A 22,860-nucleotide genomic window follows, 5' to 3' on the forward strand; every position below is an offset into this window, starting at 1 on the left:
TACCTCCCTTGTCTATATCCGTTTAATCCATAGCTACATGTAAACGGCATTCATCATTGTTATGTCTTTATTTCACGAACAACAGGGTAGGTTAATATAAAATAGTAAGACTTAATAAATTAATTAAAACAGGTGCAGTTATCAAAAGTCCTTGACTATAAACATCAAATAACTTTCCTACATTCTATTACGATGAGTGCATGTACACCCCAAGATCTTTAATACATCGCGACGAAAAACCACTGGACAGTAATTAATGTGTTCATGTATGTCGACGAAATAATTTCCTTTAAAATCTTGAGTAAGTTCGATAGTTATTTGAATGATTTTTTGAAATCAAAATGTCGATAAAAACTATATAATATGCATGATAATGCAGGTAATGCACACACCGTGCGTGTTAGCATTAGTTACGCACGGGTAATCAAAACTCATGGCCCACAGGTGTTGATTGATGAAACATGTAGCGTTGGCTATTAAAAAGCCTTTTAACAAATACAGGTTATTATCTGTTGACTTGAATTAATGTAAAGCGTGCTAATTAAAATAATTGAATGACGAGTACTACTCGTAATTACTGAAATGACCATGCACTGTGGTACATGTATTTAAATCTATCGTAGTCTATTCTCAAATTTCCAAATAAAACATGGAGATTATTGAAAAAATTATTCACTGTTTCTTGAATTCACGGATTTATTATCACCGTGAATATAGCGAATATTAACACCGCGAGTTATTTTCCCCCTATACAGTAAGCATTTAAACGTTTTTAAAAACTAATACCGGTAATAACATTCACAATGGGGAAATGATAAATCGCGAACATAGCGAAACTAAAACCTTCGTGAATATTTGCGAATCTACGGTATTTAAAATCTGTTCAATCTTCTTAACTTAAAAGCAAACTAAACAAAAGAATCTGCTGTGATGGTCTAACCTTGGAGAAGAACAGAGGTTTGTTTGGTCCTTTAGACACAGAGCCCCCAGGTAACACCACAGAGAAGTACACCCTGTCAAATTCTGGAATCTTTGTGTCTCCAGCAGCGTGAAGCTTCATCTTCATCAACGCTACTTTGACGGCAGTCTTACTGGATTTCTTTCCCCTGGGTTTCTTTGAGATTTCATTTACTTTCTTATTAGCTGAAATACAACTTTTCACTGTTTCATTCTTGCATTCTGACATTTCAAATTGCATCTTATTTTAAAATTTTCTTTATTTTCTAATATTTTATGGTAGCTTGATAGAAGTTAATTACTGGTAAGATATTTTATCAACGATGATTTTCATGTAACTATCTAAGTAACATAAACTTACCGAGGATCTGTTGTACATGTTCTGCTGTTTTAGTTGGAGTTTTCTTTTCTTCCAACTTTTCACACTGGTGATCATTTTGATGTCTGTGTCTACATTAAACAAAACAACTAGCATAATAATTTTGTTTAATGTATGAAAGAAAGTAAAAGTTTTTTATACAAAATGTGAATTGCTTACAGCAATAAGAAGGAGGTAATTTTTTATGGTTTGTCTAGCTTTGTGCCTGCTAAGAAAGAGACAGGCTCTTTGGTAGCTGCAATAATGTAGCCCTCTCCAATTTTTAGCTCACCTGAGCCGAAGGCTCAAGTGAGCTTTTCTGATCACATTTTGTCTGTCAACCATCCGTAGTCTGTCGTTATTACACTTTTCACATTTTGTTATCAAGAACCATTGGGCCGATTTTAATCAAACTTGGTACAAAGTGTTCTTGGGTAAAGGGCAATTTAATTGTTAAAATGAAGGGCCAGGTCCACTCACAAGGGGAGATAATCAAGAAAAGACAAAAATAGGTGGGGTCATTTAAAAATCTTCTTCTCAAGAACCACTGGGCCAGAAAAGCTAAAACTTATGTGAAAGTATTCTGGGATAGAGTAGACTCTAAATTGTTCATATCATGACACCCGGGGGTTGGACGGGGCCACAATAGGGAATCAAAGTTTTCATAGAAATATATAGGAAAAATCTTTAAAAATCTTCTTCTCAAGAACCACTGGACAAGAAAAGCTGGAACTTATGTGGAAGCATCCTGGGGTAGTGTAAATTCTAAAGTGTTCAAACATGACCCCCTGGGGTTGAGTGGGGCCACAATAGGGAATCAAAGTTTTACATAGAAATATAACGGAAAAATCTTTAAAAATCTTCTTCTCAAGAACTACTGGACTAGAAAAGCTGGAACTTATGTGGAAGCATCCCTGGGTAGTGTAGATTCTAAATTGTTCAGATCATGACCCCCGGGGTTGGGCGGGGTCACAATGGGATAAAAGTTTTACAAAGAAATATATAGGATTTTTTTTAAAAAATCTTCTCAAGAACCACCTGGCCAGAAAAGCTGAAACTTATGTGGAAGCATCCTGGGGTAGTTTAGATTTTAAATTGTCCAAATTATGACCTGTGGGATATGATGGGGTCACAATAGGTATTACAAGGGGGGAAATCTGGTTGAAAATATCATGGTCAAATCTTGTCAGGTGAGCGATGTGGCCTATGGGCCTCTTGTTTAATCGACCCCCAAAAAAGTGAGAGGGCTACATTATTGTATCTAGCCCTTTGGATGAGACTGTATAAACTGAAGGTTCATGCTGCAGTAGGTTTTGACCTGATAAAGGTCCCTCACTGCTCTATGGCTCGAAGTGTCAAGTAACTAAACTTTAAGGTATGAATTTGCAGTCCTCCATCAGCAAGTGGTTGCCTCTCCATATGGGTGAAAAATTCCCGAGAGGGGGATGTAAAACAACACATAAAACATTGTGATTCACCTAACTAAATCCAAAACATACCTCAAACAGAAATTTTTGGCACATTTCTCACAGACTACTGGCATCAGTTCCCTGGCATCACAGTCAGTAAAGCTACAGGAGTAAGCCTTAGTACCTGTGTACTCAGCATGGGGAGTCTCTTCACTGAACTATAATGTAATCAGATTTGTATCACGTGTGGAATACACAAAATAGGTCATCCATGCAGATGTACATAGTACAATTCTCAGTCATCTTTGGACTTTCAGTAAGGCATGGCACTTTGGCTACGTAATTAGCATCTCTCAGAATGGTGACAGATTCTCATTGGTTAAGAAATTAATAACACCAGGAATTTTAAATTGTTGTTGACAGCTACAAGTATGAGACAACCTAAGCCTCAACCCTTTGCCACATGAAACGCTGTCATTGGATCATTGCTACACTCACTGACATTTGCCTAAATTTCTAGCCCATGTTACTTGTATATTTCAACAGAAAATGAAAGGATGTATAAATTTCAGAAGCTAACCTATGTAACCCTGAGAATGCCACGCTTTACTGAAAGTCGAAGAATAACAGAGAATTGTACTATTTATTGCAGTTACAGTAAAACATGAATATAGCAAAGACTGCACTGTATTTTACTGTATTAATAAAAGATAAATGTATTCTACCTTTGTACAGGAATGGTGGTCTGGAAATTTGTGATCTGAACTACAACAAATATAAAAACATTGTAAAATCCTTGATATCAGTAAGATTAACGAGAGAGGACAAACAAACAAAAATATACTTGTTGCTAAATCCTTACCAGAATACTTCCTGACAACTTTCACATGTAAAAGGCAAAAAATCTACAATGAAAGAGAATTTTTAAAAAAAATTAATACATGTAACATAATTTACAACAACTGCATTATGCATACTTTTGTAGGGATCACTTCCCTTAAAACATTTTTTTTAATATTGTATCACCGTAAGTAAAGGATGCAATGACCTTAATGCAAGGTGTTACACACTACTTAAAAATACGATGATACAAGGATTACCTGTCCAAGTCGGATGATTCTATAATTTGCCAAGTAATTTTCCAGTTATGAATCGCACTGGGTCTTGCCATATTTAATATAATGAACATTTTCAATTGCAGTAAACAATGGTTAAAAGTTGTTTGAAAAAATTGGGGGATGGGAACAGTCCCCCTGGCCTGCCCCCTCCAGACCAGATAAAATGTGCCTGAACTTAAAATGCCATCTACACTAGTGATGGGAATCGGTAAAATTTTCATAATCGATGATTGGGTTACTCTAAGTAACTAATTATCGATTATAATCGGACATGTAAAAAGTATATCAATTTAAACTAGTAAATGGTAAGAATGGGTAAATGACGACTCTCTGAGGTGATCCAGCTGGTCCTTAGTTCATTTTATAGAACCAAAAGTAAGTCCATGCCCAGAAATATGCTTTGTTATCCGGGTAGAAATGCAAGAGTTTGTTCATCTACACCATTACGTTACACAAATAAGTCAAAAACAATGCTATGGATAGAAAATTATGGTTAAAACTATATGGCTTGTAAAATTAAATAATAAACCGATTAATCAGAATTTTTAAAATGCAATCGATTGCTTGGATTATGTCAGCAATCGACTGATTTTCGATTATAATCGATGATTGGAACACCACTAATCTACACTGTTATAAAAAAAAAAATTTCCAAAATTTTCAACAGTTAAATTACAACAACTTTAAACTTTAAAACACATATATGGAAATCAATTCTATGAACATATATATGTACATTCAACCAAAAAAAAAAAAAAAATCATATATCTTTCTTTCTTATTCGAGAAGACTTTTATTCCATGCATAAAAAAAACACTGTTTTAACATAAACAAAAGTTCAAAAACTCTGAGAGATCACATTTGATTATTAAATTTAATAAATATAAAGAAAACTGCATTTAGCTTATTCTAAATACAATAAAATTTTAATAGTTCATGTATATGACAATCATATTTCAAATATTTCAAGCACATGTATACAAGTCATCTTTTAAATCTTATTTCATCCAATAAAATGAAGTTTTTCAGTCTCACTGGTAGAGGCAGTTTCTCAGTCTTCAATGAAATCCCGAAACACATTGCCTCTCGGATGGCTGTTCTACACAGTTTCTGAAGACAAGGAATAGGGAAAAGTTCTATGGTGTCAGGAGCATACTGGCATATTTTCGATTTTATTGTGGCATCTGGGATTATTCCTAGAGGCAATAAATAATCAAGGATAATTGGCATTAGCTTCAATTTAACTTTTGAAAATGTACATTGTTTTTGTAGATGATCAAGACACTTCAAAATGTCATTCTTCTTCGAAATGGATGTACAAAATCCATTTTCTTTCAGTAAACTGATCAAGAATTTTTCAGCTTGGAGGTGTCCATTGAGATATTCATTCAGTATTGTTTCACCAACTGATCCCTCAATACCACTATAAAAGACATCTGCTCCATGTGCAAGCAGAAATTGATATGTTCCCAAATTGTGACTCTGAACACAAACACTTAGATGTAAACTGACATTTGTCTGTCTGGCAGAGAGAATAGCACAGATTATTTCCTTCTGGTCATCCTCTATGGCAGTGGTCAATGCAGTCCTAATATTGTGTAAATGTCGATGACCACAAATGACATTGCTGTCTGCCCCATACAATAACAGAAGTTTAACCATTTGTACATTATTCTGTTGTACTGCTTCACTTAGTGGCGTGGTGTTTCCCTCGTTTATAGCATTTATTATGGCACCATGCAACACCAGTATTTGAGTAATCTCTATATTGGATGTTTGGACAGCATGCATTAATGCTGTATCTTTATTTCTGTCCCCTAAATTCAATCTACACCCCGCATTAATCAAGGCTTGAACCCTCTGGGTTTTCCCGTCCAATACACTCCACATCAAGAGGGTTCTTCCATATCCATCACTGAGATTTAGATCTCCTTTCTTTTCAATAAATGTTTGGAAATATTTTTCCGATCCAAAACGTAAATTGTCAACAATGTCATGAAGATTACTATAACTTCTCCTCATCGTGTCACAGTTTTTCAATCCTTTCTTTGGTATGTAGATCTTTAATCTTCTGTAAATGTAAACAAATTGACAGGTCTAGAGATTGACTTGAACTTCAAATTACAAGTTGTTCTGCTTAAGAAAACAATATATTGTTCTTTCATCCTGTCACATAATATAATAACCACTGTCAACAGTACAGTTTTCCTTCGTTGTTTACACATAAAAGGGTGGAAATCACATTAGCGGCCCCTTCCATGCCCCTTTAAAAATACCCTCTGGCATTTTCAAATACAGGCTCAATTTAAAACAAGAGGCCCATGGGCCACATCGCTCACCTGAGAAGCTTTGACCATTCTATTCTTTACCAGATTTCCCCCTTGTAATACATATTCAGGGGTGTGCAATTAGCATCGCCCGACGCCCGGGGCTACCACTTTTTGGGATCGGGCTAGTGATTTTCTGCATGGAGGTAGCCCGTCGGGCTAGTAAAAATTATAACTACACAGGCAATACATGAAAAGCACAACCTGAATTTTCACTCGTTTTTGCTATCAAATTTCCAACCAGTGAAAATTTTTCTGACAACATGCTCCTACTCTCAATAAATCTCCATAATGTTATCTGTTTTGCAGCACTACTTGACTTATTTACTTCCAAAAACATTCGTTTTTTCCTAATCCGAATTTCCTCTATTTTTTAGTTTATGGTAAATACATGCAGATATCTCATTAAATTATTTACAATCACTCAATCAACTGAAAGATAAGTGTTTTATGACTCACATAAAATATATTTATAGTGTATTTAATGATTTAAGATGAAAACAAAATGAATTAAATTTCATTCTAAATGAGATAGTACAATGTTCAGAAAAAAGAGAAGATAATTTATTTAAATTCATTTTAATCTTCTTTCATTATTATTTATACATGATTTAATTTCATAGTGAGAATTAAACTTTATCGTAATTTTAAAAAGAATGACTTCAGTACCCTGACTTTTTCAACAATAAATTTCTTTTCAACATATATAGTTTTTTATTTTAATTTTTCCCCTCTATTTGGGCTAGCAACTTTTCACTTGGGGCTAGTAACTTTATAGCTGCCACTAGCCCACGCGCTAGTAATTGATTTTTCTAATTGCACACCCCTGATATAGTGACCCCACAATACCCACTGATCATAATTTAGACAATTTGAAATCTACACTACCCCAGGATGCTTCCACATAAGTTTCAGCTTTTCTGGCCCAGTGGTTCTTGAGAAGAAGATTTTTTAAATATTTTTCCTATTTATTTCCATGTAAAACTTTGATTTCTTATTGTGGCACCACCTTACCCCCGGGGGGTCATGATTTGAATAATTTAGAATCTACGCTACCCCAAGATGTTTCCAAATAAGTTTCAGCTTTTCTGGCCCATTGGTTCTTGTGAAGAAGATTTTTAAAGATTTTTCCTATATATTTCTATGTAAAACTTTAATTCCCTAGTGTGACCCAGCCCTACCCCCTGGGGTCTGATTTGAACAATTTAGAATCTACACTACCCCAGGATGCTTCCACACAAGTTTCAGCTTTTCTGGCCCAGTGGTTCTTGAGAAGAAGATTTCAAAGATTTTTCCCATATATTTCTATGTAAAAATTTTATTCCCCATTGTGGCCCTGCCCTACCCCCGGGGGTCATGAATTGAACAATTTAGAATCTACACTACCCCAGGATGCTTCCACATAAGTTTCAGCTTTCCTGGCCCAGTGGTTCTTGAGAAGAAGATTTTTTAATGACCCCACCCTATTTTCATATTTTCTTGATTATCTCCCCTTGTGAGGGGACTTGGCCCTTCATTTGAACAATTTAAATTCCCCTTCACCCAAGAATGATTGGTACCAAGTTTGGTCAAAATTGGCACAGTGGTTCTTGAGAAGAAGTCGAAAATGTGAAAAGTTTACAGACGGACGGACGATGGACAAAATGTGATCAGGAAAGCTCACTTGAGCCTTCGGCTCAGGTGAGCTAAAAAAACAATTAGGAACATGTACATCATTGGCAATGGTTATCAATGATGTATATATTTCTAATTATTTCTTCCCTTTACTTTTGTTCCTTTTAAAAGAGAAGTTAGTTTGTTACTCAATATTGCTTTTTAATAAAATACCCAAATCATAATAGATTAATATCACTTTGTTTCCAGCTTAATCAGTTGATTATTTGTTTACAAATATTTATACCTCCATTTTCAACTGGCATTTTAGCTGAATGGATATATCCAGTATACAACTAAAACAATAGACATAAAAAACAACATTTTTATGTTTCTGGTAAAAACTGTTCTAATTCTTTGCCATCTGCATCTGTGAAAATCTCGAGTTTCCTTCATGCAACAGACTGTGATAGAGGAATACTGAAGTATTCTTTAAATATGGAAATCCACATTCTATTTCTTCGAATTTATATGATACATTTTTATCCACTACTGCTTAGAAATTTTGTATCTTCGCTTACCTATTTGCTTACAACCTTCTAAGCTACAGTGCTTGCCAAGATTTGGAAATTCAGCCATACCGGAAGTTCATTATTAGATTGTTTTCATATCTTCGGATTTATTTTTAAGCCTAAAAATATATCAATAAGCTTTTTGTTCACTTGTATTATTTTGTTAAATTATTTACCTTAATTTTTGTGAGTGTAAAAGTAAAATTTTGAAAGAGAATATGTAAATTTTCTTCTCATTCATTCGAAACTAAAGCTGTTGCTGGGACAATACTGAATGTCAACAATATGGCGGAAAAATAAAGGCAGACAGGTGCTCGAAAGAAAGATGGCTCTCATCAAACGAGATCAAACTCTTCAAGAATGGGGGATTAATAAAAGACAGAGGCTCAGACGTAAACAACAAAATAAATCAATCATTCAAATTCATAGAATAATTTCGCAAATAAATTTTACTGTGTTTATAACTTTGTACAGAGACTATCTGTATCTGTATCTGTATTGTTACATCACAGTAACCCCGTTGGGCTTTGATGTGACGGATGGAGGGCGCTTAGTCGCGAAGATGTTCTATCGCCGACTTAAAGCTTTCTAGCTTTGGGGCGCGGACTGCTTTCTCTTCCAGGTGGTTCCAGTCAACAGCTGTACGTACAAAGAGTGAATTTTTCAGTTGGTCTGTCTTTGTATCAAGTATCTCAACTGCACGGCTGTTATTCCTGATCCTATTACTTATGATATTTGTCGCTTGATAATCCTCGTACACTTTCGGTCTGATGTTTCTTTTCGGTTTTTGAAATTTTATATATTGGTCTGATTTAATAGCTGGTATCTGCCCCTCAACCACTTTGTAAAAAAAGATAAGACGTTGTTGTTGTCGTCTGGTTTGTAATAAGGGGAGGTCGAGATCTTTAAGCATCTTTGTCATTGTACCCTCTTCCCTTGATTTATAGTCTTTGGTTATGAATCTTGCGCCTCTTCTTTGGATGGATTCTAATTTTGTTGATTCTTGTTTGGTGTATGGATCCCAGATGACAGCTCCATACTCCATTATAGATCTCACTAGTGCTATATATGCAATCTTTCTACATTCCCTTGGACAGTGTTGTAGGTTCCTTCTTAGGAAGCCTAGGGTGGAGTTGGCTTTATTTGAGATGTTGTTTATATGTTCTTTCCATTTCAGGTCTTCTTGTATTTGTAGTCCTAAGTAGGGATTTGATGCCACTTGTTCTAAGGTGTGGTTCTCAAGGGTATATTGGCTGTTTATTTTTCTACGAATGCTTAGTATATAGCATTTTTTTGCGTTAAATCTCATACCCCAGTCAGATGCCCACTGTTCCAGTTTTTGTAGGTCCTTTTGTAGTAGGTTTTGATTTTTGGGTGATTTAATTTCCCTGTACAAAAGGCAGTCGTCGGCAAAAAGCCTAACTGAAGATTTTACTGCGTCAGGGAGATCATTTATATGGCAGAGAAAAAGTATGGGTCCAAGTACTGTTCCCTGTGGTACCCCGGATTCCACGCTAGTGTAGTCCGAGTATTCCCCATCCAACTGGACTCTCATTGTCCTTTTTGTTAGGAAGTTTGTTAACCAGTCGTGGATTTCTCCCCTTATTCCGTATTGATTGAGTTTGTGTAGGAGTCTATCATGGGGAACAGTGCCGAATGCTTTCGAGAAATCCAGGATTGCTACGTCTACTTGATGACCCTTGTCGTAGGATAGTAACATGTCGTGTATGGTTATAGCGAGTTGGGTTTCGCAGGAATATCCGGACCTGAAGCCGTGGTTCAAGGATGTTAATATTTTGTTGCATTCCAAATGTTTCATCATTTGTCGACATATGATATGCTCTAGTAGCTTGCAGGGTACTGATGTTAAGGAGACTGGTCTGTAGTTTTCAGCTGCGTGTCTATCCCCTTTTTTGAAGATACACGATATGTTTGCGCTGAGCCAGTCTTTTGGTAATTCCCCTGTATCTAGTGATTTTTGGTATATAATCGACAATATTGGTGCTATTTGGTCTGCACATTGTTTCAGGACTCTATTTGGGATGTTATCGGGTCCGGCTGCTTTTGATGGATTGATGTTTTTAAGCAGTTTTGCCACGCCTTCTTCTCTGATGGTGATTCTTTTTATTCCTGTTTTTAGGTTGATGTTCGTCGGGGGCATTGTATTTACTTTCTCCTTTGTGAAGACTGATGAAAATTGTCTTAGAAGGATCTTTGCTTTTTCCTTGCTGTCATTGATTAAATGCCCTTGATCTTTTAGGGGTGCTACTCCGATGTTATCTTGTTTGCGAGATTTAACATATTTCCAGAATGGTTTAGAGTTGTTCTTTTCCATGCCTTCCAGGATTGCTGTATTTATGTCTTTGGTTTATAGTCTGTTATTATTTTAAACGTAATAGGCCTATTTACCAATGCGATAAATTTTGTAAGGTGAATATAACATCATTTAATTGTGTTTCCTATAGATACCAACATATATTTATGCACCATTTTAAAGTTTTTCCTTTCTTTGGTGTTAATTAATTAGTTTTTTTTTTTATTTTAGTTCCAAAAATTGATGACACTCCACAACCTACAATCGACTATGAAAAACTTCGAATGCTTTGCAGCATTGAAGGCCTTAAAGGAAGGTAGTTATGAGAAAAAATACACAAGTAGTAGTATTATTGTCTTTATATATTGATCATTGACACTAGATACAATGTAGCACGATCATTTATGTAACTATGATTTGTTAATCTGTTGTGAAACAATGTACATTTGTACTTTCAGATGAATAAATGTCCCATGGGCCTTTGATTGGTCTATAAAATATCTTGTATACTGTACATTTCTTGTGCAAAGCTTTATTTTCAGAGGACAATCCATGAAAATTACACTATTTAAAAATCAGTTAAGAACAATTGAAATAAGACCGCGGAACATTAACTGGCAAAATTGGAAATATACAGCTTACGTCATTTCTATCTGTTACAATTCAGTGATAGACAGCGTAATGGGCGGGTACAATTCGACGCGGACGTTTGGAAAACATCGGATTGAAATTGCAGATCGAAATTCATTTTCAATCCACCTGAACTGTTTTCAAAGCTAAGAGTGAATATATGATCCAAAAATCAACTAATTTTAACTCCCGAATACATATTGTTTGAAGTTCACATTAATACGAGTTTTAGCTTATAATTTTAGGGACGCGAAAGATGATAGAAGACATTTTTTTTCAGGAGATATTTGATTCTAAGCTGGGGGGGGGGGGGTAAAAAATTATCGAGTCAGGTCATGACTTACATGTAATGTTTACATGACAACAGATTTTGTTTGTAGGATTTTTAGAGTCCATGAGTTTTATACTTATTCTCACTGAAAAATGTTGGACAACTTTATTTAAAATTGTTAAGCCCCCCTCCCCTAAACCAAACGTATGTTTACCAGGCAGAAATGAAATATTTGTCCCTTAATATTTTTTTTTTAAAACACTGGACAAAAAATTCAAACTGTACCAAAATTGAAATTGTCTTCTGGGTAAGTCAGTGACACTGTGGCTTCTAGCGTAGTTGAGGTGGATTGAAAATGAATTTCAATCTGCAATTTCAATCCAATGTTTTCCAAACGTCCGCGTCGAATTGTAGCGTAGCTGAGGTGGATTGAAAATGAATTTTGATGTTTTCCAAACGTCCGCGTCGAATTGTACCCGCCCATTACGCTGTCTATCACTGAATGTTTTGATTGTAACAGATAGAAATGACGTAAGCTGTATATTTCCAATTTTGCCAGTTAATGTTCCGCGGTCTTATTCTGAACCTCCCATGATTATAATTTTTCAGGGAACAGGCAGAGTCAACTGAAGAAGCTCATGAAGAGTTCATGAGGAATTATCATCAAATATTTGCAAAACCACCCAAAAAATCTGGTTACCCTAACCACTCAGAGAAAAGAAGGTAATTTTTAAGTTTTCACTGATTAAATATAAATTGATTGGTCATCTATATTGTCAATGCTTACATGGGTAAATATATAAAACATTTTTGGAAAGCTCCAATTTTTATACAGAACTAATTTTTACAACATACTACATGTAAATGTATCATTGGGTTGATTTTTTGTCTACTCATGCAGCACATTTAAAACACATAACTGTCTTTGACAAGCTCTACTGTGTTATACAGTTGAACTTTGGTATCTCAAACACCAGTTTCTCAAATACCATGGATATGTCAAATTGAATTTGAAGTTCTAACCACTTAATCTTTAAGTATTTTATCCTTAATATCTCGAATCCTTTGATATATAGAAGTTTCTCTGTCCCATTGAGTTTGTGATAACTAGGTTTGACAATACTTATAACAAAGAGAAGTTATGTTAGAATATAGTTGTCTACTTGTGTAAAATTCTAATCAGACCAAAACTGTAGAAGGGGTAGCATTTTGAAAGAATTTCAAAATCATTATATTTTTTTAAACCATTGAAACAGTGTTTGTCAGAAAACCAATACTTGAATTATGTATCTTAGTAAAGTCTACTTATGTACAGAGTCTTATTGAAATTAGACCAAATCTGATGGAGAAATAGCATTTTGAATAATTGTAAACCAAACAGACAGACAACATACACCTGTCATAGATCATACAAATCTGTTTTTTTTTAAAATGAATCAAACTACATTTTGGCGTAGTTTATAATATGTAGAATTAGATTGTAATTAAAATTAAAGGTTCTAATAAAATGTTTTACTTCTTTATCACTACATCACTATTCTTGTGCAAAAAGTTAAAATCCAAATGAAAATGTTTATTTCTTTACCATTCGTAGTGAACATAAGTCCTCAGCTGCCAGTTTTACCAACAGAGCAACAGGTATGATATATACAGTTGTATATATATGCACTGTACTAACCATTTTGTTTATCTTAGAGTGTAATCTGACAACTTGATATTATTAACGATCTTTTACAAATTAATTATTCCAAGGATGTTACAGCACATCACAATGAATAGACTGAATACACTGTAAAACAAAAAAAAAAATAAAGTTCAGCACCATATGTACATTTACATCTTACTTCAGGGAAATCCTCGGAGGCTGTGAAGCCTAAAGGGAAGGACTACCCAGTGGATGGAATCACCCATGACATACGGGATTACATGCCTCTGCTCCACAAACAGAGGAAGAGTGAGGACCCAGAACACGTTAGACTTGACAATCTCAGGACACTAAGGAAGCTGTTCAGAAAATTGTAAGATCAACATCAAACCTACTACTATTACGGTAAAACATGCTTATAATATGTAGTGCCAGGGATGGACAGTTTTGATTCATTTTAAGCTTATTTGATTATATTCGTTAAATTGTTTATATATTTTAAAATCACTGAGAATGAAAATCACTTTGCTATAAGCTTCAATTCATTATAAAAGCAATATAGAGCTATAACCATGTATTATCATTAAGCTATAGTTTTTTTTTTTCATAGAGGTTCAGTTTTCACAGATTTTATTTACCCCTTACACAATATACATGATCAACAAATATTCTCATCTTCACTAGCCTAGGCTTTCCAATCTGAAGTCTACCATAAAACCAAGAGTTATAGAGTAGACTTCAGAGCAGAAACCCTTGGCAAGAAAAGATTTTGTATTCTCTGTTATTAGAGATTTCAGCGACAAATATGTCCCAAAAAACTCAGAGATATTTTTTTCCAATGCATGAAAATTTTTCCATGTGATTTACAAAAAATTCATAGTATGAAATAGATTCTTTAATATAAGTATTACATATAGAAGCAATCGTTTTGTCCCCACATGTCAATTGTGCTGAATATAATATATTGAGAAATATTTACAGAACAAAAGATAGTGATGAAATTCTCAAACAGTTACCTTAAGTCTCTGCAAGTGGTCTATCCATATATGTTTTTCTTCCAGACCATTTGAAAGATCACTGCCAGAAATAGAGAAAATATTTTCCATTCTACAAACATTTAAATTCTTCAAGGACAAGATTCCTTCCAAAGTTCTCAGAGAGCTCTGTGTTGTTGGTGTTCTAGAACAATGGAAAGAACCAGGATTTACAGGTATACATAATGGCCAATACTTCAGAGTAGTGTTTACGGAAATTCAAGATTTATAAAAGATTACAATATTTTATTAATCCATGTACTGTAAACATACTTTTCCAGGGGGTCATAATTCTGTGGAATCACTATTTCTGTTTAATCCGCTGGTAGAAAATTATGCGGATTTCTAAGATTCTCACTATAAGCCTCATATGCATTTTAAGTATGGTGGGACAAATTTCTGCGGCAATTAATACCATGCGGAAAAAAGTACTTCTACAGTTTATAAAATCATGTACAGGCATTATTGGAATATGTTTTATATTTTCTCTACTTCAGCTACCTACTGTATTTGAATACTCTAGTGAACAATCATCATTTTTGAATAATTTGTTTTAAATTCATTCACATTGAATGTCCTTGTTAAAAATTTTAGTGTTTGGTAAAGCTGGGTTACATATGGTGTTGAGAGGAGCAGTGAAACCAATTACGGACCCTTACTTAAACGAGAATAATGAAATTCCTGATTCACGTAGCTCCACTCCATTAGTACCAGAGGAAACACAAGCAGAGGTACACACATGTATATTTTACATATAAATATGTAAGTTAGAGTGTAACAAACAAAACATTTTTCTTAATTATATTGTTTTTTTATGATAGGATAGAAGAATTTTATAAGAATTTTGTTTTAAATTTCAGTTAGTGGCTGGTGACTGTTTTGGTACTTTAGTAAAAGTAAAAAGAGAACAAGGATCCAAGTAAGTTTCTTTTTACTTTTTTCAAAGTGCTTTAAAATCAATTACATGTACAAACTAATGAACTTTAATATCGTAAATAAAAAAGAAAACATGATGTGTTGGATGGAAAAATATAACCTTCAAGCCTATTTTATTTTTCCACCTCTACAAGATTACTTATCAGTGTACATTTATATACAAATATTTGATTTCAGAATATTTAGTGTAGTTACTACACAACCAAATTGTGAATTCCTGAAAATATCATCTACAGACTACATGAGGGTTATAGAGGTATGATTACAGTTTATTTTCTTCAAAGCCCCTCCCCATTTCTCCCAAATCTGATAAACTACTGTAAAATCACATATGTTCTAGGGGTCAAATTTTCGTGGTTTTAGGAAAATATATTGGTTCATGGGGATTTGATTTCATGGATGAAGAATAAATCAGTTGTAAAATATGTGAAAAATTGCATTTCGTGGTGGACATAAATTCATGGGTCCCTCCATACCTTGAAAACCACAAAAATTAAACCCCCATGAAAATTTGTGATTTCACAGTAAGTATTTCATAAAATTCATTGAAAACCATGTCTAAAAGTTATTATGATCACTATATGTAACATTTCTTTTGTATGTAAATATTAAATCGAAAATTTCAGCAAATCAAACAAAGAGAGCACACAGAAAAGGTGAACTTACTATTATCATGTGGTCAGTACCAACTTTGGCCAAAACAGCCGGTACTGAAGGTAGCTGAGCTTATAGAATGGATGAGTGCCCCTCCCAATTCTTGTGAGTACTATCATTCTACAAAATAGGAGGTTCATAAATCATGTCTTATACATGTATTTATTAAATGCAGCCTCATTTATAATTCCTTGTTAGTCAGGTGGAGAGCTGCATTTATTATTTACAAGTTTGTGTTTTTCTAAAAGGCAGACTATAAACAAATTAGATTAAAAGATTATCTGTGATCTTCATAATAACAATTTTTTTTAGTCAAAGAAATTTATATTGATAACAATTAGTAACACTTTTATTATTTATTTTTTTTCTATCTGTATTACAGTGCTAGTCAGTGAGAAATATAAGGCTCCATACATAGGCTTCATCAAAAAGGGAGTCTGTCATGTCCTAAAGCAAGTGGAAGTCATGCACACCCAGCCAAATGGAAAACGGGTAAATTTGTTAATACATGTATCAAAAATTAAAAAATCAGAAATACCTACAAAAAAGTGATTTTTTAAAAAAAAATAATTAAAAAATGAATTGAAAGCTTAGTTTATTTATCTTTAAGTTAATTGTTTTTTACTTATTTCTAGGAGAAGAAAACAAAGCAGGTTGTGGTAGGAATCCTGAAGGAGTCGCAGTCCTTTGCGGAGTTGAGTGTCCTCTTAGACGAATCAATAGACTGTACGATCCTCACAGATAAAAATGTAGAATTAGGCATTATACGAAAGGAGAGAATTAAAGGTATCAGCTGTAAAAAACTTCTTTTTTTATCTTATCATTTGTTGTTTAAAACACATTTTTATTTCAGTGTTTCCTGAGTTGTCTCCCTTTACAGTATAATTGCTCCTGAACTTCAAATGATAAGCGTTTGATGGATATTTGTTCTTTACAGAATTGGATGACGACACCAAAAAATTATTTCAACAGACTGCAGAGCCAACCTTTGGTAACCTTAAGAAGGTATTAATTAAAAGTTTTCAGTAAATTTTCTTGAAAATTTGAACCTGTTTAGTTACATATAGATGATATATAGGAAGATAATTTTTTTCTGCAGTAATTGTTACACAAAAATCCAAGTTCACCTCAGTATGAAACTCAAAGTAAAATAATCAAAATACATATACACTTTATATTTATAAACATTGTAGGATTTCTCTCAAGATTTAATTGATTTTTATCGAACTATTTCTGTTTTGTTTTTCCTATCCCCAAACCTGGAAAAGTCATAGTTAATCAAAATACATCATTATAATGTTTCCTCAATATTCTTCCTTCAGAGTGACATTCAGGAGGAATACATGAACCAGAAGCTGAAGAGTGAATGGTCTCAGTTTAAACGAAGTGTAGTGATGGACGTCATCAACTCCAAAGGAATCAGACCAGGGTACGGAAAGTGGTCCATGTCCGCAGGCAAAGAGAAAATGTGACAATTCTAGCAGTGTGCCAAAATACTTGACTAAAGAATGTCTGTGAATGTGATCACATGTGGAGAAAAATGAAATCATGTACAACCTATAGTACTATTGTGTTCTTTGTATTTAATATATTTCAATCTATCATCTTATGTGATTTTTACCAGTGAATCTTCTCTCACAATTTTTTCCCTTTGAAGAGCATTTTTCTAACTCAAAGAACATCATGCATGCCTATAAAACTACATGTACTTACAAAAATTTGAAAACTTTGTAGAATTGAAGTACAGTTCATATTTAAATACAATGTAATACTGATTTCATAATTTTTAAAAAGGATTTGTAGAAAGATTACTGGTACATGTACCAGGTATATGAATTGTGAAATTATATAAACATGAAGCAATTTTAATTCTGAGATTAATGCATCACTGACATTATGGAATAATACTACATGTGGTGTGATAAGAGTTCATGTCTGTTTTTGATTTCTCTTCATGTAATTATAAAATAAGCAAAAAAATTATTACATGTACATTGTGTATGTTATGTTTGTTATAGAACATACTGTAAATGGACTTTTATACATACAATAAAATGTATTTTATGTAATACACTGTAAATGTTATGGATCATAAGTTATTGCAGATTGCATTTTATATACCCCAGTTTTGTATTGTGATATTTTTATGTGGCATGCTCAGTACATTGATCTGTATGATATACCATGATAAACACACATTTACAAATCTTTGAAAATAAAAAATAAATAAAAGCTTTAAGTCTCATTTTTTTATTCATAAAAAAAATAATTCATTGCATTTTAAAGGGACATAATCAAAGTTATCAAACATTCTTTTCTAAACTCAAAATAAATTCCTTTGACACAGTTGATAGTAGTAATTTTTTTCCTACTTTTCCTGCTCACTCATAGTCAACAGTCAGTTCTATTTCTAAGTACAGGTCTTGTAGAACTTCTAGGACACTGCTCTGAATGGATTCAACTTGTTCCGGAGGGCAATAATCGTCCTGACTAGATCTGTCAAACGAACAAAAATATTTTACCAAGTGTTTGAGACTGACTGGGAAAAACTACTATCATGGCTATCAAAATAGTTTGAAGACATGGAATGGCATTTTTTCATTTCAATAAAATAATAGCATATACATCTGTATTTGGCAGTGACTTTTGTTTGTATATAAACTGGAATGTACAGTTAATACATTACCACTATATGAATGCTTCAAAATCACATACTCATCATCCAAGCCTTTCCACAATACATGTGCATGTACATTTGATTATTTTCATGTTTGATTGAGATCTTTTACCTAGCCATGGTAATTATGGTCGGACGTTTGATGTGGCACAGGAAGTCTTGTGTGGCATCCACCAACAGAGTTATCTCCTCCTGACTGCTCACATGATGGGGGAGCTCTGTGTCATCACAGGTACAGCCTGCCTCATGCAGAAGGTCAAAGTTCACTGGATTATCATCTGCTTGACAAGATTGCAGGTCATCCACTAAAGCTTTGATCTTTTCAGATCTTCAATGTACAAAAATATATGTGTTATTCTTCGATAAAATATACCATACTCAAATATTCTTCCATATATAATAAGTATACAATAAAATCAGTGTTACTTTTAAGTATTACTCACTTAGAATGACTGAGCTTTGGTTCTGAGCACTCAGTAAATTTCAGGAACTCTTGCTTTAAATGGTCTAACTCCTTTTCTCTCTTCATAACACATTCCTCAACATCCTGGAAATATAAAATTGATGGACATCATGGTTTAAATTTGTTCTCTCTTTGTTATCTATCTTTCTGTCCTCAAGACCATCAACTGAGTGCAGGCATAAAAAAATTTAGAAGTTTGAATACAATTATATGTTTTGATGGCTGTAAATCTTAATGCTTAAGAATTTGCAAGCTTGAAAAATATGAAATACAAGAGATGTTTGTAAAACACTTATGCCACCCTCCCCCCAAATTGGAATTTTTCCAAGTCCAAAAGGGCATAACTCTGTCAGAAATGGCACGATTGTACCAAAAACAGAACTTGACCTAGATAGTCATCTGACAAATCTGAAATTTCATCTCAATATGTGCAACAGTTGCAAAGAAAATGAATGGAAACTGCAAATAATTGGAATTTTTCTAAGTCCAAGGGACATAACTCTGTCAAAAATGAAGCGATGGTACCCAAAACAGATCTTGACCTAGATATTAATGTGATATATCTGTATACCAAATTTCATTTCAGTATGTGCAACAGTTGCAAAGAAAATGAGCGGAAACTGCAAATAATTGAAATTTTTCTAAGTCCAAGGGACATAACTCTGTCAACAATGGTGCGATCGTACCCAAAACAAATCTTGACCTAGATATCAATGCGATATATCTGTGTACCAAATTTCATTTCAGTATGTGCAACAGTTGCAAAGAAAATGAGCGGAAACTGCAAATAATTGAAATTTTTCTAAGTCCAAGGGGCATAACTCTGTCAAAAATCGTGCGATCGTACCCAAAACAGATCTTGACCTAGATATTCATGTGATATATCTGTATACCAAATTTCATTTCAGTATGTACAACAGTTGCAAAGAAAATGAGCGGAAACTGCAAATAATTGAAATTTTTCTAAGTCCAAGGGGCATAACTCTGTCAAAAATCGTGCGATCGTTTCCAAAACAAAATTCGACCTAGATATTCATGTGATATATCTGTATACCAAATTTCATTTCAGTTTGTGCAACGGTTGCGAAGAAAATGAACTAAGTGGACTGACCGACAGACAGCAGCAAAGCAATATGCCCTCCCTTCTTCAAAGGGGGCATATTAATTTGGAGTAGGGGGTTGTTTTTAAATCATACTGATTCTAATTTTTGCTTAAGGTTGTCCTCTGTATTTTGTGGTTTTGGAACCTGATATACACACCTCATCTGACATACTTATAGGTGCCTGAAAGCTGTACAATTCTTTGAGAATTTCGTATTGTGATGGTGTGTAAACCTCCAGGAATGGATTTTTTGTGGAATAAAAATCTAAGTCAATATCTAGGATCAAAGGTCTGTCTGAGAACTCCTGTAATAACTCACTGATACTTGTCAATGATTCCCTGAATCTATCAACTGTCAATTCACTAGATGTACTACCCCCACAGTGTAACACTGCATTGTCTGCATCCTCGTCTCTGAATTCACTTTGTGAAATATCACTTTTCACTTCAGCATTCCATTCTTGTTCATTGTTAGCTACAGTATATTCAGTTTTGCTGTCACTCAATACTCTACAGTTGTTGGAATTTGGATCTTCACTGTCATTTAACCTGTCATCGCATTCTATATGGTCTGATTTTCCATGCTTACATTTACAGACATCTATTTTCTCCCTGGAAACTTCTTCAACATCGCTGTGTACCAATTCCTGATTGTTCAAACATACACCTGACCCTGACTTCCTGCTACTCTGACATTTTCCTTCCTGTTTGATATTTTCCACTGATTTGTCAATGTTTGATTTTTCCTTCCAGCCATTTGGTTTCAATGTAAACGCAATCAGTTGAACTCTTTTCTTGTTCAAAAGCTGAGATTCTGGTCTGTAGAGTGTTTCACTCACAAAGTAAGATTCCTTACAACTGCATCTACAATAATATTTGACCCATTAATAAAATCAGCAGCCATAAAACATGTTTAACACAGCATGGTGTGTTTGTGAAACACCGGATGATCATGTATGAAAGCTTATGGTCATGATTTAAATTTCTAAAACATATTTACACTCCAAGGTCAATACCCCCGGTAGTCAGATTTTCTTTGTATTAAAAGATCTTATTACAAACAGGCCAAAAATTATTTCCTCTCAAATGTTCATTAAGGAGTCAAAAAAACAATTCCTATTATAAATGATTAATACTTGGAACATTGTAATTTCCTTACTACAATGCAGAGATTTCTTAAATTGTGAAGTTCTTTACTGTGGTTTTGTTTAAATATAGATCTAATAGTTGCCATTTACATAAATTATATCCATGTATATGTACAGTAGTTACTGTACCACTGAAGTGTTATATTTTGATTAAACAATGCTAGAAATTTGCATTACGAACTTGTATCACCTTATTGTCCCTGTTGTGGCACACTTGCCCACATAGAAATGTGTGTTTTTATCTGCTATCTGTGTGCACCATGGAGGCTTGACCCACACAATAACACTCACATGGCCAGCATAAACCAAAGGCATAATCCAGTTTTCTATGCTGATGCTCCTAAAAAAATGATTTGACTGGTAGAAAAACAGTGTGTTCATACTTCAACAAAATATTGTTTGAGTATTTCAAATGTATGGAATTACAAAAATATACTGTACATGTATTTACTCATAAAGTGATTCTTTGTTAAAAACATCATCAGCAGGCATTTCTTTTGCAATGAGCAGATCTGGATGAGAGTCGAAGTGAACAAAAACCATATCACAGAATGGAAGATGGTGGCTTCCTATGGCTCGGTGTATGTATGGCAGAACCTAAGGAAATATAAATATGCAATCATGATTACTGTGAAGCTCCTCTCAGCAAATTTTATGTGCAAAAAGTTGTAAAATCACTGTATGTTTGTTTGGGTCACTTTTTCATATTTAAAAAATAATATTGGACAATAAGGATTTAAATTTAGAGTTGATGTGCATTTGAAATTTATATATTTTGTGAGAACATGAATTATGGTGGTGGCCTGGTGGGGTGGCGAAAGATTGTTTTAAACATTATTATTACATGTACTAATGATACATCCATGAAATCTGTCTTTTCAGTGTACTATGTTGAATATCATTTTGAATATTTTCTTGTTTTAACTAACGTGCTAATTCAAATTAAATAAATAAAACAAAAACTTTATTAATTTCAAATTTGAGGAAATCCATATCTTGATGGGAGGGATTGTGTCAAAACTTTGAACTGATTCATGTATTGTAATTTTGTATACTTATATACCTCATTGTGATCTTCAACAATATACAAAGGCAAACGTCTGTATTTCTTCAGCTTTTTGGTTGAGCTTGAGCCAGCGAATGCTGTTGCTGAAGGAGAAAAATAAATATTTTAGGCCATCTTTATAATGTACGTTCCATGCACTCTCCCGACTCAAGGGTTAAACAAATGAACAACTATGTGCTATGGTGGTAACCTCTGGGGTCAAACACATAAATGGTAAGTTATCATTTGCATTCATTTAAATGCCTTTCAATTGCCAATTTATAACATAAACCAGTATATACTACAATAGATAGAATGTTCTATCGTTAAATGATAAATGTCCTACGGACCCGGTTCTAACTATTGTTACAACAGAAAGGCTTTTTTATATTTTTCACCAGAATTTCCTCGGTATTATGGATAGACCCCCTCTGCTTCTAGATCTTTACACATGATTTTGGCACAGAATTCATTGTCATCATCAAAAGAGGTTTCTTGGACCCATGAAAACATGGAACGTTTATATTGGATATTCTCAAATAAAGGAGAAAACATAAAAATATATATATTTCTTAAACTCACGTCCGATGGAAGCCGCCATGTTTAT

General features: G+C 33.9%; 3 protein-coding genes across 6 annotated transcripts in view; 1 reads left to right on the forward strand and 2 right to left on the reverse strand.

Moving 5' to 3' along the window:
* LOC134276667 (AN1-type zinc finger protein 1-like) overlaps positions 1-8,433 on the reverse strand; it is an 11,371-nt gene extending 2,938 nt beyond the window's left edge. The window contains exons 1-6 of one of the 2 annotated variants that reach the window (XM_062758941.1): positions 8,344-8,433; positions 3,587-3,629; positions 3,450-3,489; positions 2,815-2,942; positions 1,319-1,407; positions 941-1,143 (exon numbers count right to left, since the gene is read on the reverse strand). In XM_062758941.1, the coding sequence (XP_062614925.1) occupies positions 941-1,143; positions 1,319-1,407; positions 2,815-2,942; positions 3,450-3,489; positions 3,587-3,629; positions 8,344-8,401 (561 nt within the window). In that variant the 5' untranslated portion in view covers positions 8,402-8,433. Of the gene's footprint in view, positions 1-940; positions 1,144-1,318; positions 1,408-2,814; positions 2,943-3,449; positions 3,490-3,586; positions 3,630-4,680; positions 5,914-8,343 lie in introns of those variants that run through there. The other variant, XM_062758940.1, reaches the window with a different exon arrangement.
* A 72-nt stretch (positions 8,434-8,505) lies between these two features.
* Positions 8,506-18,007, forward strand: LOC134276664 (cyclic nucleotide-binding domain-containing protein 1-like). The gene is made up of 14 exons (XM_062758936.1): positions 8,506-8,726; positions 10,880-10,964; positions 12,159-12,272; positions 13,144-13,187; positions 13,399-13,567; positions 14,256-14,404; positions 14,823-14,959; positions 15,089-15,147; positions 15,342-15,420; positions 15,791-15,923; positions 16,201-16,310; positions 16,454-16,604; positions 16,756-16,823; positions 17,141-18,007. The coding sequence occupies exons 1-14, from the start codon at positions 8,609-8,611 to the stop codon at positions 17,288-17,290; spliced, it is 1,566 nt and encodes a 521-aa protein (XP_062614920.1). The 5' UTR covers positions 8,506-8,608; the 3' UTR covers positions 17,291-18,007.
* A 90-nt stretch (positions 18,008-18,097) lies between these two features.
* Positions 18,098-22,860, reverse strand: LOC134276665 (UPF0489 protein C5orf22 homolog). 3 transcript variants are annotated; one of them, XM_062758937.1, is made up of 8 exons: positions 22,836-22,860; positions 22,272-22,357; positions 21,660-21,805; positions 21,399-21,548; positions 20,219-20,924; positions 18,939-19,042; positions 18,608-18,823; positions 18,098-18,314 (listed from the first exon to the last, which is right to left on the reverse strand). In XM_062758937.1, the coding sequence occupies exons 1-8, from the start codon at positions 22,852-22,854 to the stop codon at positions 18,200-18,202; spliced, it is 1,542 nt and encodes a 513-aa protein (XP_062614921.1). In that variant the 5' UTR covers positions 22,855-22,860; the 3' UTR covers positions 18,098-18,199. The 3 variants fall into 3 exon arrangements, with proteins under 3 accessions (XP_062614921.1, XP_062614922.1, XP_062614923.1); XM_062758938.1 differs by lacking the exon at positions 22,836-22,860 and adding an exon at positions 22,652-22,670; XM_062758939.1 differs by lacking the exons at positions 22,272-22,357; positions 22,836-22,860 and having other exon boundaries at positions 21,650-21,768.

Source organism: Saccostrea cucullata, unplaced genomic scaffold (genome assembly GCF_032062105.1).
Source record: "Saccostrea cucullata isolate Sc308-1 unplaced genomic scaffold, CSIRO_AGI_Scuc_v1 ctg291, whole genome shotgun sequence".
NCBI lineage: Eukaryota > Metazoa > Mollusca > Bivalvia > Ostreida > Ostreidae > Saccostrea > Saccostrea cuccullata.